Source organism: Nothoprocta perdicaria, unplaced genomic scaffold (genome assembly GCF_003342845.1).
Source record: "Nothoprocta perdicaria isolate Ctin4 unplaced genomic scaffold, notPer1 scaffold_119, whole genome shotgun sequence".
NCBI classification, from domain to species: domain Eukaryota; kingdom Metazoa; phylum Chordata; class Aves; order Tinamiformes; family Tinamidae; genus Nothoprocta; species Nothoprocta perdicaria.
The window spans coordinates 548700-565764 of NW_020454305.1; the positions used below are offsets into that span (position 1 = coordinate 548700).

Consider the following 17065-nt stretch of genomic DNA (forward strand, 5'->3'; position numbering starts at 1 on the left):
ATCCAGCCTAACTGTAAGCCTCCACCGAGCCATTCTTTGCTACTTACAATGTTCTATAGATTAGCACTCTACTAATGTGTTCTTATTTCATGCTTGTGTTTTAGGAGAGCCTGAAGGCCCCTATAATGAACGGTAGGTATGTCACACTCTGCAAAACTGACAGAACACATGTGGGAAAGGCAGGGTAACACCGCTAAGCTTTTGGTTATATGAATAGCTGATGTGTACAACTGCATCTCTCTTCATCATCTTTGCATTAAGATGGAGAAGTCTTCAAAGCCAGGGTACTTGCTCCTCTGTGTGATACTTCCGAGATGTCCCACTGTGAAAATCCCCTAAAATATTAAATCCTCCTCCTCCCAGATACATCCATAACCCAGATACAATCCCAAAGTCTTTCACACACATCAGTTTCATTCAGGAACCAACATGAAGAGGATGGATAGGCAGGATCTGAGGGCAGTTATGAGGGTTACCAGCAACTTACTTGCACCTGATTCGGGTAACCCTCCTGCCTTCACTTCTACGCCACTGCCAGCAAGAAGGGATAACGGGGTAGAAAATACGCACTAGCACTTTTCACTTGAGCTAGTAGTAAGTTTTTACTCAAAAAATGGCCTTTAGGTGGCAAATACTTACTACTTTGTGCTTAGTACGTTCACAGTATACTTAGTTTCCCAAGCCTGCTTCGTGTTACATAACACGCTGGAATTGAAAGACTCTGCTCAGAGGTCAGAGAAAGAGACCAAAACAGAAAAGTTGCAAAAGAGCTGGCAACAGCTCCGCTGAAGGGTGTGGAGGCAAATGAGTATTTTCAAAAGAAAAAGAAGATTTTATTTAAAGTTCACTTCTTCCTGTTTTAATAACTCAAATGGACTTGCTTCCTCCATGGCAACATGTTTCAGTAGGCAAGAATAGACTGTGAACATGCTTTTCTGAAGAGGGAGATGATAGAGAGCTGTTTAAAGAAATAATATTCTAGGAAGGTGTCTTTGACGATCCAGAAAGTCTTTTTGTCTACTGACATTATATCCAAGTATGAGGGACATGTTGCAGATCTAAGTATCCATATGTGAATTAGTATATCAAGAATCAAATGAGTTTGTTCCAGTCCTGTGAAAAACACTTTACAGAGACACGTGCAGATAGTAAGGTGGAAAGATGCTTGATTTTTCCAAATTGTCATGCTTTATCACGCAAATCCATGTCGACAGTGTCTGGAGTGGAGGACCAATGTCACTAGCTTGTATCTCAATCACAACAGATGGACCCACCTCACTTACGGCCTGGCCGAGAGCCCTAGTTTATCTCCCAGTTAATCTGAACCATTTTAGTACTGTTTATAAATTGTTTGTTCAGAGTTGAGTTACCATCAAACTCTCTCACCAGAGTTTATAACTGCTTTTCCTCTGCAAAACTCCTCAGGAAAACGTAGTTAGCTTCTTTGCTGCTCTCTTACAGGGTTCTTTATCCAGCACAGATGCCTTATGTCCCAACTGGAGGGTAAATAGAGCTATTAATCCCTGGAGGGATTACAACGGCTACTGTACACATCCTATGTGGGTTGTGTGCTTTGCAGCTGATGGCGACCTTCCAACAGATTGAAGGTGGCTTTTAAAAATCAAACAAAACAAAACAAATGTGTCCTCATGGTAACAACCTTGCCAACCTTCTCTCTACAGAGCAGGCATTAAGAAAGTGTGATCTTCCCATCATTAATTATCATTTAGTCATGCTGTCATGATGGGCTTACTCTGTTACTCCTTTTTGCTCTGCAGTCTTTACAATAAATACATGCCGAAAGCAGAAACAAAGCTCTCCTTTTTAAAGCCCTGTCAAGGACACTTTGCCTGGGTTAAGGTATGGTGGTATGGTATTAGTCTCACTGCAGCAGACTGTCTTCAGGAAAACACAACGCCAAATATCCACCCAGGAAAAGCAGGATACTGAGACTCTGTCTTTTTGTGGCTCTACTATGAGATCTAGATGCTGTGGATATATCCAAGTATCACCAGAAACACACATGAGGATTTTATTAGACCAATTTTCCCTTCTTATGACAGTGCTGTGTGTGTGACCTGATAGGGAGAGCTGATCTTGTATTTGACCTCTGCTAAGCTGATGTTACCTTGATGATGGCTTAGTACTTTCATCCTACAGTATCAAAATGATCTGCTTTCTCCCTTGAAAATAAACAATAACAAACCATCATTTTGCCAGACTGTGGAAAAACAAGCTAGGGATCAATGTCAGAATTGATTCTCATTGTATTAGAAACATATATTTTTACCTTGAAAAAAATAGAATGGGAGGCACCATGTATTTTACTCCAGCCATCATGTGAATGGCAAACACTGCATAAAAGTGGTATTAGAAATTGAAAAAAAAATCTTTGGAGACTACGATGTTTTTAAAAACAAACCCGTATCATTAACTAAACACTTGAGACAAGGTTTGCATTACCTGTCAGACGGCAGATCCATTTCCAGCCCCACTAAAACAGGAAGTCAGGCGGGTCATCCACCGGCAGAGAGCGGCCCTGGAAAACACGGATCCCGAGGCGGGATGTCAGGCTGTGCAGCTTGGCCTCCAGCACATCTGCAGCCCTGCTCTGCAGGCACCTTTACAGAGCGAGTTTCTCCCTGTATCTGATACGTGAATGATGAGAGGAAGAAGGAAGAGCTGATCTTCCAAATCCAGTATTTCCAACCAAAAAGGCCTGGGCCCATGGCAACTACCAAAAAGGCAGCAGGAACAATTAAACGGGGCCAGATTACGCCTTTCTAGCTAAGCCACATTACTCCATTCTAGCTAAGCCACACATTGGACTCCAGTGACAGCCAGCCTGAATTATTCAGCCGTGGCCACCCTGCTCAGGGACAGCTGGAGTCAGACACAGCAAAGGCCTCTCCAGACCCAAAAGTACAACTTATTTTTAATATTTTAAAGATAAATATAAATATTTAAGATATTTTAATTATATTCAAGCAGGAAAAAATATATATAAAAAAGGAAAAACATCTTTTGAAGTAGGTCTTTGCCTTACACGTGCTGGACAAGGCCTATTTTTTGTAGGAATGTTGAGAAGGTTGCTCTCCTCCACGACCAGCACTGCAATCGCTCTAAGCTCCTGTTTTATATCACAGCAGGCAAGCACAAGGAGCACCTGCGCTGAGCCACCGAGTCAAGTGTTGACTTGTTTCCATTTAAATGTATGAAGTTCTGCGGAAGTCTGGGTCTGATCCCGAGATAAGGATGAACCATGAAGTCCACAGGTGTACACCTTTGAGCAAAGGCAATTTGGAAGTTCTCATCCACCTCGCTTACCCAAACCATCATTTATTCTTCATCAAGCCAGATGACAGCCCCTCAAGGCTGCAGGGTGGAGGAGGAACGTGCACACTAGGAAGGGAAAAAGCAGTTTGTCACTTGTCTCTCATTTCTGCTCCTGCCAAACGCTTCTGCACACACTGATTTTTGGTAAAAAGTGGTCAGAGATATATCCTGTCTAGCCATGAAAAAATTGCCTCATCTTCCCTGCTTTTTTATCAGCGCTCCTGCTGCTGCTACATGTGCCCTTTGTCTCTGCAGCTTCTACCACAACCATCATGTATTTCTCTGCTCCGCTGATCCCTTTTCTTCTATTTTTTTCAGCAAAATACTATCAAATGCAGTAAAATCCTTCTGTGGCCTCTAGGAATATAACTGAGTGCAGTTGCCCTCCTTTGTCTGTAGTTTTCATTCCTTCCTCTTTCCATTTGTACTCTTTCCTATTACTTAACATGGTCATGTAAAAGTCAGCTGTATCAAATATATATATAACATCTAGTGCAAAACAAGCCCAGATTGGGACTGCAAAAGGTGTAAGTGCTTAAGGTGCATGTTCAGAAAAGGAAGGATGGGATACGTTTGCTTGCAGCTGCACAGCAGAGACCCTTAGTTTACTCTTAATTCACACCAGCAAAGTGACCTGCCACTGGGCTCAAGTTCCTGCGCCTTGGTGGCTGCTCCGCACTCACCATTGCCACAGCCAGGACTCCTTGGTACCGGCCAGGACAGCTCAATAGCAGCCAGGACCCCTTGATACCAACCAGGATCCCTCGGTGCCAGCCAGGGCACCTCAGTACCAGCTAGGGCCCCTTGGTCCCGGCCAGGACACCCAGGTTCCAGCCAGGGCCCCTCGTTTCCAGCCAGGACTCCTCATTCCTGGCCAGGACACCCTGGTTCTGGCCAGGACCCCTTGGTCCTGACCAGGGCCCATCAGTCCCATCCAGGACCCCCTCATTCTGGCCAGAACTACTTATTCCCAGCCCCGGCCCCTCATTCCCAGGTCCCTGACCAGGACACCCTCGTCCTGACCAGGATGTCCTGGTACCTGCCAGCACCCCTGGTTCCTGGCCAGCACCCCTTGTTCCTGGCCAGGACCCCCTGTTCCCGGCCAGGACCCCTCCGTTCCCGTTCCTGGCCAAGAACCCTCGTTCCCGGTCCTGGCCCTCCGATCCCGACCAGGACCCGCCGTTCCCGGTCCCTCGTTCCCGCCCGTTCCCGCCGCGCGGGGCGCTCCCTGCGGCCGCCTCGGGGCCGCCCCGCGTGTCGGCAGCGCGGGGGCGCCGCGGGCGGCGGGGAGGGGGCGCGCGGCCAAGCCCGGCCCCGCTCCCGGCCCCGCTCCCGCTCCCGGCCCGCGCCGCGTCGCCTCCCGCCGCGGGCCGCTGGGTGTCGCGGGGAGCGGCGGCGGGGCCATGTCCTCCCCCACGGGGGGCTTCTACCGGCAGGACGTGGCCAAGACGCGCTGGGAGGTCCGCGAGCGCTACCGCGACCTGCAGCCCGTGGGCTCCGGCGCCTACGGGGCCGTGTGGTGAGCGCGGCCGGGACGCGGGAGCGGCGCGGGACGCGGGGCTTCTTTCTTCTCTCATGGCTATTGTTATTCCCCCGCGCGCGCTGCCTGACCCGGGCAGGGGGTTGTGTCGGGTGGGGGTGTTGGGGTTGTTTGTTAACGTCCCGCCCGGCCCTGCACGTGTTGTGCGCGACGGAGGGGGCAGTGGGGGGGCGGGTGTCCCCCATTCCCACCCGTGTGTGTGTGTGTGTGTGTCCCCTCTGGGTGTGCGTGTCCCCCGGGTCCCCCCCAGCCTGTGTGTGTGTGTGTGTCCATGTGGGGTTGTGCGTGCCCCACGAGTGTGTGCGGGCGTGTACCCACTTTGTGCGGGTGTGCATGCCCCCTGTGCCCCCCCCCAACCAGTCTGTGTGTGTCTGCGTGTCCCCTTGTGGGGTTGTGCGTGTCCTGACCTGGTGTGGGGGAGTGTATGTGCATGTCCCCCCTTGTGCGGGTGTGCGTGTCCCCCGACATGAGGTGCGTGTCCCCCCTCTCCGGGGTGTCTCCTCCCTGAGCCCGTCCCAGGCAGGGCGGACACCGACCCGAGGGGACCCCCAGCCCTGGGCACAGGCCCCCAGGGTCTGTTTCATTGCTGTTTTTCCTGTATTTAAAGCTTGGGGGAGGCGGCTGCTCTGCACCACAGGGTGGGTGCTTTAAACCTAAGGCAGCAGAGGCTGGGGAGCAGCTTTTGGAGGGGGGTCCCCCCTTCCATTCACTAGGGCGTCTGGGTGACAGGGAGGCCGGGTGACAACTGTGGTGAATCGGGTGGCCGGGTGACAGGGCAGCCGGGTAACAGGGTGACCGGATGACGACTACAGCGAACAGGCGGCCGGGTGACACCTGCAGCAAGCGGGGCGGCCGGTGAGGACGACGCTCCCTTCTCCCCCACAGCTCGGCCGTGGATGGCAGGAGCGGCGCCCGGGTGGCCATCAAGAAGCTCTACCGCCCGTTCCAGTCGGAGCTCTTCGCCAAGCGGGCCTACCGCGAGCTGCGCCTGCTCAAGCACATGCGCCACGAGAACGTGAGTTGGGCTGCACGGCGGCCGCCCCGGCGCCCCGAGGGGGCACCCGGCCCCAGGCTGCCCGCCTTGGTCCCGCACTGTCCCATGGGATGCGGCTGCGTGCCGTGGGACGCGGCCTCGTGCCATGGGACACAGCCTTGTGCCAGCCACGTTGCGTGCAGGAGCCGAGGGCCGCGTTTCCAGCATCCTATCCATGGGCCAGGTTTGTGCCCACGTGAAGAGAGAAAGGTTGGGGAACAACTGGAAAAAAATGCCTTGGACAGATAAGTCTTTGTGGGATGCAGGTGGCTGGGATGAGGATGCTTGGTCCCAGCAGTGCCCGGTCCAGGGTGGGATTGGAAGATCACAGTTTGGCTTTAAATGCTGTATTTGAAGAGTACATGTGAAGAAAGAGACTTGCAGGTGACTTAGTGAAAGGACACATACAATAATCTAGTTTAAAATACTACTGATGTGGGAAATTATAGTTTTCTTTGGAGCTGGATGGATGAAAGAACGAGAGGAACTAGTAGTAATAGGAATAGCAGTTGTTGCCATTGAACGTTGCAGTATTAACGTGGTGAGTACCAACAACGGCTAGATTTGTTTGGAAGAATAATCTCTGGAATATTCTGGCTGTCCAGAAAAAAAAACAACCTACCTGTCAAAAAAAAAAAAAAAAAAAAAAAAAACATCTTTCTTGTACAGGCTTATGAACCTGTGTGCCTGATAAGCACACACAAATTCAGTCCAAATCCCACCAAAGCCCGCCAAAGGATGGATTTACAGCCATAAGGTCTGGAGCTTTTGTCTCCTCTTGTCCGCAATTCCCATTCTGGACAGCGTTCCCTGGTGCGTGGTGCACCCTTTTGAAGACAGTGGTGGTAGCACAACCGCCGTGTGCCCCATGGTGGCTTCCATGGCTGTTGTACTTTGGAAGTCCTCCACTCCCTTGGAGCAGAGTGACTGAAGGATCACACCGGATGCAATAGCGCTTAAAAAGGGATGTTTGGAAGCCCGTGCCACTCTGTTACCTCTGCTTGGGGTTTTAGGAATCTAAGTATGTGGAGGAGGTGATGTGCAAGAGCCACTTAGACTGTATTGCCCCCATGTATCCCTGCTCAGGATATTGTTGCAGTATTGCACTGATCTGCTGGTGGAAATCTTCCTCTTCCCTTTTTGTTCCTATTCCAGCACTACATAAAGGTAGTTTTGATGGTCCAAATTCCATCCAGTTTGCTGTCTTGCTCTCTTTTAAAATGGCTTCTGCTGTGGTTACACATTTGGTGTGGGATCCAGACGAGGAGCGTTTGTGGTGCTTTGTTTCCCCCACAGTGATTACCTTTAAGTGAAATATTTCTGTCCTGCACAACTCCCGTGTTAAGCGTGCAGTAATCATCAGCAGTGTGATGCACTCGCTTCGTTCATTTGTCTTTATGCTGTATTCAGAATACCAGGAGAAAATGTAGGGAGCTGACACATTATGTTAAAAATAGCAGCTCTGATTCTGCATTAAGAGAGCAGGAGATGCTGCTGAACCCGTGCCATGGCACTACAGCACATGAGCAGGGCAGGCTCTCAAAGAAAACTTCTGTTCCATACTTCTTTGCCCCCTTTACTGATCCCTGGAGGAATATCCGCCTGCACTTTGTAAGGAGAGGCTCTAGAATGACCATCATCCTGTAAAAACAAATACAGGAGTCATCTTTTCCTGGATTTTTATCTTACCTTGCAAGGAAGGTGACTCACGTGGGTCAATATACCTGTTTATTTAGGCATTTTCAGGAACAGACAACCCTGTTTGCAGGGATGACCCTCTCTCTTTGTACATGCTGGATTTTTGTGCGACCTAGTGGCCCAAACAGCACTTTACTCAGTGCAATCAACAGCATCTCATATAAGCAAAGGAAATGGTAGTATGGGACCTCTCTTCATCTGTCTGCAAACAAATCCTTGGGTAGAGGCCATGCGTAACACCGGGATGTCAACAGATAAACTGTTCCCATGGTTTAATGGCAGTTATATCCATTTTTGTGAAGGGCCTATTAATTGGTGGAGATGGGCATGTTTCACAAACATCACAAGCTAATTCTGACACCTAAGGAGTAGTTTAATGTGGATTAGTAGTTTAATGAGGATCAGTTCCTCAGACATTGTCTGGAAGGAAAGTTGGTTTCTAGCAGGATAAGCTGCTGGATCGCTTTGTAGCTGCACATACCCATTTGCTGCAGAACAGAGGAACTGGTGTAAAAATAAGGAATAAAATCAGCTGAGATAGGATAAGGTACTGCTTTTTTTTTCCACTTATTCATGCTGCCTTACAGTGTTCATCCCACCACAGCCTGAGGAGGTCTGGATGGCTTCTTTGGCATTAGTGTGTCATTTATAGGAGACCGGAGTATTTGCTTTTCCAGGAATGCTGCCTTTGTTCCCTGTCTCATTCCCTTTTGAGTTTGTCTAAAGTGTAGGGCTCTTAAATATCTCTATTATAACTCTAAATTAGAAGCTGAAAGACAATGAAAATATTGCCAGTGTGGCCCTGGCCTTGTCTCTCATTCGTGTGCTTAGCTCTGCATACACATATCATTCTGAAGGCAATGGAGATATTTATGTATCTAAAATTAAACTCAGAGAAGCAAGTGGTGGGGGATGTCATTTCATTTTGCCAATGGCTTGGATTTTGTTCAGCATTTGGGCTGGAGAGGGTTGTATGATGACCACTTCCGTTGAGAAGACAAGGGAACCGTGACTCATGCTGTTCCGTCCTAGTGCCCTCCTCACCTCTCCGTTTGCTCGTGGAAGTTCTGGAGGTACCACCAGGAGCTCAGAGTCAGAGGCAAGGGGAGATGGCACTTGAGAGGGAAGAGCAGTGGCTGCTGCTCATGGATTGCTTTGGAGGGGAATGTTGGTTGGGATGGTTGTTTTCATGGAAATGTGGTACCTGGGTGTTCGCATATATGTGTGTACCTAAACATACATTCAAACACACACACAAATTCAGTCCAAGTTCTACCAGCTAGAGTTCCAAGTGTGTTTTTGGCATGAAATCCTTGACAAATGCCCTTTAAACATTTCTTAAATTGAGTCAGTTAATATTCTACAGATGTTTTCCCTTCCTGGAGACCCTACGTGTAAGAGTCAGCTGCAATATTGGCTTAAAGACGCTCTATATTATGCTCATACTCTTTGCTCTATGTGGAAATTGGTCTCAGGTGTATTCCCACATCTGAACAGCAATGTATGTTTTACATTATGAGAACCATTTAGCTTTTTCCTTTTTCCTGCCTTTTGAAAGGAACTTAGGTGTCCAACAGACACCAACTCAGCTCTCGTTCTGCAATTACCTTTCTGAAGATGATGCAGGCATTCAGTTTTAGGGTACTTTATATGTTGAATTCTGCATTTTGGAAAAAAATTGTTGGCTGTTTTGATTAGATTTACCCAGGGTCAACCAAGAGGCAAAAGATGTTTCCTGTAGGAAGTTCTGGTTGTGAGCGAGTCTCCACTCACTGTGCCAGCTAAGAATTCACATCCTTCATGTGGAAGTGCCAGTAAAGGACAGCTTGGGGTTCCAGCATGAAGGTGGCAAATTTCCATAGGGTTTATGAGCAGAAATGCATTTGTGGCTGTATTTTTGGCTTGATTAAGTAGGAAATCCCTTTTGACTGCTTCTGCTGACTGAAAGCTTAGAACAACTGGGCACATGACAGGACACCAGAGGATTTGTGTAATCAGAAGCCAGTAAATCCATGCAGTGGTATCTCTTGTCACTTCTTTCACTTATTCCCTCCACCCCAACCTTGTTCTCTGGCTTTTTCCTTGGAACTTCTACAGCATAAAATGTTATGGCCTTGTGGCAGGATGCCCTGCTTGGTCTGTGGGTGTTACACAGAGGGAAGGAAAGGGATGGCAAGCGAAAGGGAAGGGGAAAGGAAAAGGAAAAAGGGAAAGGAAAAAGGAAAAGGAAAAAGGGAAAAGGAAAAAGGAAAGGGAAGGAGAAGGAGAAAGGGAGCTCTCTGTCCATCAATGGACAGATGTCCCTCAGTGCTGGATAGCAGAACTGCTGGATGAAAGGAACAGTGACTGCACTGTGAACCCTGTGCAGGGATTATGTAGGATGCAGCGACTCTATGACATGGAACTGCACAAGAACGCGGAGATGAAGCTAATCCTGCAGAAAATATAGTGCAATATGATAAATATATATAGTGCAGCACACGCCAGCAGGGATCTCTCTAAAAATGTTCTTGCATTTATAGCCTGAGTGCCCCAGTCACTCAACTGCCCTGTGTTTTCAGGCGTAACATCCACAGGGTAACGAAGCACTTACTGTATGAGAGACATAAGCTGCATTACTTATTAATTTATACAAGATCTGACTGTTTGGTTGATGTGCTGCTTACACCGGAAAATTTTTCTTTATAGAAACACAGTGGAACAGTCCTTGAATACAAGTAATAAAATAAATGAAGGTGCATGGGAGAATATAGATTAGAAGCTCTTTGCTGATGTGTTCCACTGATGCAACCAGGTTTGGAAGAGTAAGTGAAGAACAGAAACTGCCTTACAAACACCAAGCTGTTATTTACTTGCTGACAGCTGTTAAAATTGCCCCAGGAGAGAGGGGGGAGAAGGAGTGAACACCCTGCCTGCCACCTCCTCCCCACTAGCTTCTTAGGAAGGAGACAAAACAGAGTAAATATTTGAGTAAAAACACCCCCTGTGTAAAACAAACTAGAGCTGTAGACGTGTAGCTTTGCTGTTGCTGTGGCTTGGGATTCTGCAAGATTCTGCTGGGCTTCCTCACTCTAGAATTTGTCTTTTAGTGTAATTAAAAGGGAGGGACACAAAGAGAGAGGGACGGTAGGAGGGGAGCCCTGCCGTGTTTCCCCAGGTGCTTTTCCTCACTGTCTCAGCTGTTGTAGCTCCTTGTCTGGGCCCTCATCACAGCTCACGATAAATGGGCTGAATTAACACCCAAAGTCCAACTTCAGAATGTCTGAAAGGTGCTCCCGTATATTTAGTATAAATCACATCATTAAGAAAAATAAATATTTCTTGTAGTTTATAGTTTTACTCTAGTTTGCTTCTGTGATGGGATAGTATCTATAAGTACTGTGAAGTTTTTACAAATACTGAGTTTAGTCCAGAGAGGATTTTTCCACAGATAAATAGAGGATTTTCCACGATCTTATGGAGGAGGAAGTTTCTTACAATCTGTCCAGTCCTTTTCCCAAAGAAGTAGCTGAAATTGCAGCATCTTCCTCAGAGGATTCATTTTATCCTGGGCCTCCTTATTTTTAATGTATCTGCAGAAAGCTATGACATAAGTGGAAATAATAATGGCTCTTCCAGTAAAGGAAAATCATCCCAAAGCATAGCTGCTACATAGAGATCACCAAGGAAAAGGAAATGGGTCCCTCACTTCTATTTTTTTGATGATACCATATGTGAATTTTAGGTATTTAAAAAGCTCACTTTGTAAAACTAAAAAAATAAAAAGTGGTATTGTGCAATACTTGGCATGTAAAAGAGAAGCTGGTTTCTGTTTTGTTTTTTAAAATGCTTTTCAAGTGGAGCAGTGTTGAGCTCTGTGGTCTTTTCCCCTGTAAGGCTTCTGTAGCAATGCATGCAAATATGTTTTTCTCCAATAATTTGCAGTTTTACCTTCCAAATTCAGTGTGTATTGTGTATCTCAGGAGGCATAAAGTAACTACCAGAGACCCTATTTACTTTGATGGAGATGAGTTAACATTTTACTGCACTTCATCTTCTTTTTTAGTCCGATGTGACCTGTATTAAAGCATGTTCTTCTTGCTTCTGCTTTCACGCTGGCAGTGGGTACCAGTTTCACACACAGATCAGCGTGGAGGTGCATCCAGGCTGCTCATCCTCTGCTCTGTCCCTTCTTTCTTGCTGTATCAGTCAGTGCTGCATGTAGATATGATGGAGCCTTAAGGTTCATGCTGCCCAGGCAAACAGCTCATGTAAGGGAAGGCATGGAAACTGTCTCCTAGAGGGAAACTAGGAGGACTGCTTCCCTCTGAGAATGTGGGGTTTGATTGGAAAAGGAGGACGTGTTGGATAACACTGCTGCTAAAATCAACTTCCTTCTTTGTAATAGTGAAATCTTTAGCATATGGAGAGCACACGACTTCTCTGATTGGTTATGTCACACAGACCATGTCTCTTGGATGCTGGATTCACACAGCAGGGTGTTCCATACATTCCTTCCCAGTTCCTCTGTATGCCTTCCTGCCCTTGCCTCCACCTCTGGAATGAAATCTTTTGCTATAGATTTATGCAAAAACTCTGATGCAAAATGCTGAAGAATATTTGTTTTCTGTGATGTTAGCACTAAAGAATAACTGCAAGTGCATATGTCTTCTGTGGATTTAATTGTTGTTTTTAAGGGGGACATGTTCTTTAATTGGTTTCATATTACAAATCCCTGGGAAAATATGTGAGGTTTTTTTCAGATCTGTGGGGCTACAAAGACAGAGAGTTGTAGCCTTCCTGTCTTCATCTTTATTAGATTTTTATCTTGTTTAATGTTAAGATAACATCTAAGCTAATTGTAGCCAGTATCCTGTTCTGAAAGAGGACAGGATAAAAATAATGTGCACTAAGGGCTTTATCTCAACTGGAGAGGAGTTCTTTTATTTAAAGCTTTTCATGAAAAGGTCTGTCTTTTATGAGAAGGTGTGTCTTTTTTCCTGCATTCCATAGGAAGGTCTTTCTTTTTTCCTGCATTTTTTTCAGCATTTCTGACCTCACTTCCCCCTACTTCCATATCCTTTTCCAAAGATCTCTATTAAAGTATCTTAATTATTCCCCAAAATAACAGCCAAAATGCATCTTCATTGTTATCAAATTCAGCAGATTTTACTATTCTTCTATAATACAATGCAATATGCTGCTGGCTGTGCTGTCGTTCCTGAGGACTGATAACTGCTTTTCTTTTTCCATTTGTTTTAGCTTTCATTTGGTGTTTGATCCAGTGTCCTTACACTGCATAGCCATGGAGATAGGTTTGAATAAGTTCAAACAAGTTATAAAACTTTTAGGAATAATAATCATGTCTTTTTCACATTTCCATTCCTGTTGTCCCCATTTGTTGGGGCAGCTTCTGCCCAGATCTGTTGAAAATAGGAAGACAGAAACATTTGGGGTAATTTTTTAGTGTGACTTTCAGCTGTTCTGTTTACCAGCTACCTTGGGGTGCCCCTTTGGAAAACTACTAGAAAATTGTCAGGAATTGGCACCTGGATAGCTGGAAAAAATGAATATGGGAGTCTTCCTATGTGCTCCTTCCTTGTGGAAGGAAGGAACTCGGGAGCCTACCTTAGTCTGTCTTTGATGTGCTAAACCTAGCAGATTCCTTAAGAGGAAAGCCTCATTGCTGGGTTCCTGCTGGGCTTAGCTCTGAGCAAGATACTGAGCCTCCCTGGGCCTTGCCAAGATTGGGGCAGTGCAGGAAGGAAGATGAAAAGATGCGACTCTAAATGCCTGGGATATTTGGGCATTGCCTGGAGTTGGCAGCCTCAGAGCAGGGATTTGGCTTGAGACACCTACATTGCTTTGGAGCATCTGGCTCTGTATATTTAATTCGCTAATGTTTGATGGTTTGCGGAGAAGCATTGGCAGTTGTCATAATTAAATTAGTTGATATAGTTCTGTTGAAAAACATAAAAATCTGTGATGGGAAATCAATTTTATTAGTTTGTAACTTCTGTGCTGGGTGATGGAATGCATTTGTGTGACCCAAAATGCTCTTAGGGAGAACCTAAGCCAAAGTATATTAATCTCTTGATAATTTACTCTTTTTATAGAGAGTTCAGCCCTAGTTGCATGTCCACATAACCATTTAGGGGTTGCAATCCAAATACCTAAATTAGCCCATAACTGAAGTTAGAAGCTGGCATAAAGTGTTTGGTATCCATCACTGGCAGGTACCAGGCCCAGCTTGCTAAGTAACACACACTGCTTCACAGAATTAGCTAATTTACTGGTTTATTTGCAATGCTTAAGTGGTTCAAGTTAAAAGGTACTCTCTCCTCTTCATTAAAATTGTTAATCTCTAGGATTTTTTTTTAAATATAATATTTTTTCTTTACCACTGGGTTACATGGTCCTCAGAGCTATAAAATTTAACCCACAACAAAGCCTGATAGTGCTAAGCACTGCTTTGATATTCTTTCTGCTGTCTGCATGCCCATTATAATTAATGCTTTCTTATAGAAATGTTTTTGATTATATTTTGTGCCTTATCGTACAGTTCTTTTGTTAAGACAATATTAATCTTTTCTCCCTTTTTCCTCTTTATTTTTAGGTCATTGGAATACTGGACGTATTCACACCAGATGTAACCCTGGAGAAATTCAATGACTTGTAAGTTTTGTGCTGTTTGTATTTGGGAGCAGGAGCTATTACTCATCTGGAGGAAGGGCTTGTTGGCTTTTTTCATCCTGGAGAATTCCAAAAAAAATCACTTGATGGCTTTTTCTGAATTTCATCTTAATGTAAGTCTTGGGTACTGCCTAAAATTGGTAGGCTGAGGTTTCCAGGTTATTAGTGGAGCCAGTTACCTGTCTTACAAGATGTATGCTCCTTTCAATCGTTAGTAAACTGCAGTCTGAGGAATTCCCTAATCCTCCTTTGAAATATTGATTTCCTACCCTAAGCCCCCAAATCACCAAGTGATAGAGCCGCCCTTGCCTCAGATTAGAGCTAGGATGGATCACGCTGGCAGTGTGTCATGTAGCAGTCATCATTTTCACGTCTGCAACTCAAAATTAGCCTTCTCAAGCCTGAAAATGATGGCTGCTACATGACACAGTGCCAGCGTGATGCATCCCAGCCTCAGGATTAATTCAGAACTGCTGGGTTTTGTGACTCTTGTGTTTATATCACAGACTGCCCCTTCTGCAGCTGCTTGCATCCAGCTGAGGGGGGGTTTGGACCCCCTCTTCCTTCCCCACAGAACAAGGTGGCCCAACCTACACAGCAGAGGTTGCTGTTGACGTGGGTCCCTCTGACCTTTCAGCAGCTCCGCAGGCAGATGTTCAGCTTACAGGTTTTGTCAGCGGGTCTTGCTACAGTTCTTGTGGACTTGGTTCATGAGCAAAACAACCATCCTGTTGTATAGCTGTCATGTTACTGAGCTGCTTTGGGATTTCCTCTAGTGTAGTTTAATGTTTCAAAAACATTTTTTGTTAACATACAAGTATGCAAAGTTATCTAACAAGAAAAGATAGAAAATGAAGTACAAAAATCATAGATCATATTTCCCATTGGATTTTATAGCTCACTTAGACCTTTGAGCCAAGAGTTTTGCTGTCCATATTGCCTATCCTTCCAACATTAGATAACATAAAATACAACACACTTACAGGAGATTCGCATTCACGAATTGCATTTTAAATGTAAATTATATATGTGTGTGTGTATATATATATGTGTGCGTGTGTGTGTATATACATGTGTGTGTATATATATATATATATATAAAACAAAAATTCATCCTTCAAGTTTAGGAAGAGCAAGTCAAATAGGAGGAATATTGTTGCAACTAAATATGTAAATATGTTTACATATTACATATGTAAATATGTAATATAAACAGGTAGACCTGTGGCCACATCTGCTTCCAAGACTTTTGATAAGCTGATGGATAAGAGCAAGCTGGAGCAAGAGTCATTTATTGTGTGGATTAGAGGTTGAAAGAGCTGTTTGAGGGGCACCTCGTTTTTGCTAGCAAGTCATAGGGATTCATCTGTGACCTGTTATAAAAGATGAAAACTGAAGGTGAGTTGTGTCTGGAAGCAGCAGGGCTCAGGCAGGTTTCACCACAATCAGCCCATAGAGATGCTCTTACCTGAGACCTCAAGTTTTTCCCTGCAACATGGCATGGAGCCACATTATATAATACTCACAGTATACACTATAGCTCACTTCTGGGCTGGCTGTCTGGCCAGGAACGTGCTTGACCTGCCACCATAACCCACCAGCCAATGTAATAAGTGAAGACAAAACCCCTCAGGGGCTTCCCTCTCCTCTAGGATTCGGATTCCCCATACTCATTTTAATGTCCTTCAGCCTCAGAGCTCAGCTGGCTGAAATGGTCTTCAAGATCAGAGAGGGGGGAGGTTTGGGCCAGTTTAAATTCTACCATGTATCTTCCTTGATCTGTGCTATTTGCATTCACTGTCTGTGCTTGTGTCATATGAAATGTGCCATAAAGGGTGGCTGCTCCTTGTGTTGTAGGAGGTGAGGGGCTTTCGCTGGGATCCGCAGGAAACATCCACGAATGAGGCACTAAGCTCTTTGTTGAACAGAGTTAGGGATTGGTGCCTAGTATGTTTAGATAATTGGAAGATTCCAGGTATGGATTGGAAATGTATTTATAATAATAAAAACATGTTTTCTCACTTTTGAGCAGTTGACAGAGAGTTGAAAGACAATGTCAGTCATGTCTTCGCCTTGAATTTGCAAATTTGTGTTAATGCATTTGGAAGAAATCTTATGCCATGATTTAAATGCACTTCGGAAGGGGAATAATTTTAAGCAGTTGTTCAGTGTAAAATGTTTTCTAATTCTGCCTTTTGTGGGGGAGTTTGCTTATTTGAATTTATCTTAAAGATGCTTCTTTTGAAAGAGTCTGCTTCCTTTCCCCCAGGAAAGCTCTACAGGATTTGTAGCAAGGTAGAAATGTTCAGAAATTTTTTAGACAAAGTAGGGAACTTAAATGGTTTAGTTAGGCCGTGTTGTTGTGAGCCTACTATCAGTCAAAGATTTGCTGGAGTAGTTCAACATAGCTATGACCCAAAAGAACAGGTAACTTTTATCCAATCTAGCTCTGTGAGAGCCGTTTGCTTAGGAAGATCGAAACCCTGTATTTGCTAATGATGATGATACCCTTTCTGCAGTAACTCCTGTCAGCAGTGGAAGCCACAGGTAGCTACCACACTTCTAAATGCCCATAATATAGTGATAAATTACGAGACCTGCAGCTGCTGTGATCACAGTAATACTTAGGCCTTTATGAAGCAACACAAAATTTCTAGATCAAAAGATGAAGCTCCTTTAAGAAGTGCTATAATGTAGCTGATTTCTTTTTTTTCTTCTTCCTTTTCTCATCTGTGTGTAGATGCCCATAGTATTACATACACACATTGCCCTGTCTCAATGTTGTT

The 17065-nt window shown here is 45.1% G+C and overlaps 1 protein-coding gene across 1 annotated transcript in view; it reads left to right on the top strand.

Annotated features, from left to right (window-relative positions):
* Positions 1–4739: 4739 nt before the first annotated feature.
* MAPK12 (mitogen-activated protein kinase 12) overlaps positions 4740–17065 on the top strand; it is a 36279-nt gene continuing 23953 nt past the window's right edge. Inside the window, exons 1-3 of the mRNA XM_026053808.1 lie at positions 4740–4855; positions 5762–5891; positions 14203–14261. Of these exons, the coding sequence (XP_025909593.1) occupies positions 4740–4855; positions 5762–5891; positions 14203–14261 (305 nt within the window). The remainder of the gene's footprint in view (positions 4856–5761; positions 5892–14202; positions 14262–17065) is intronic.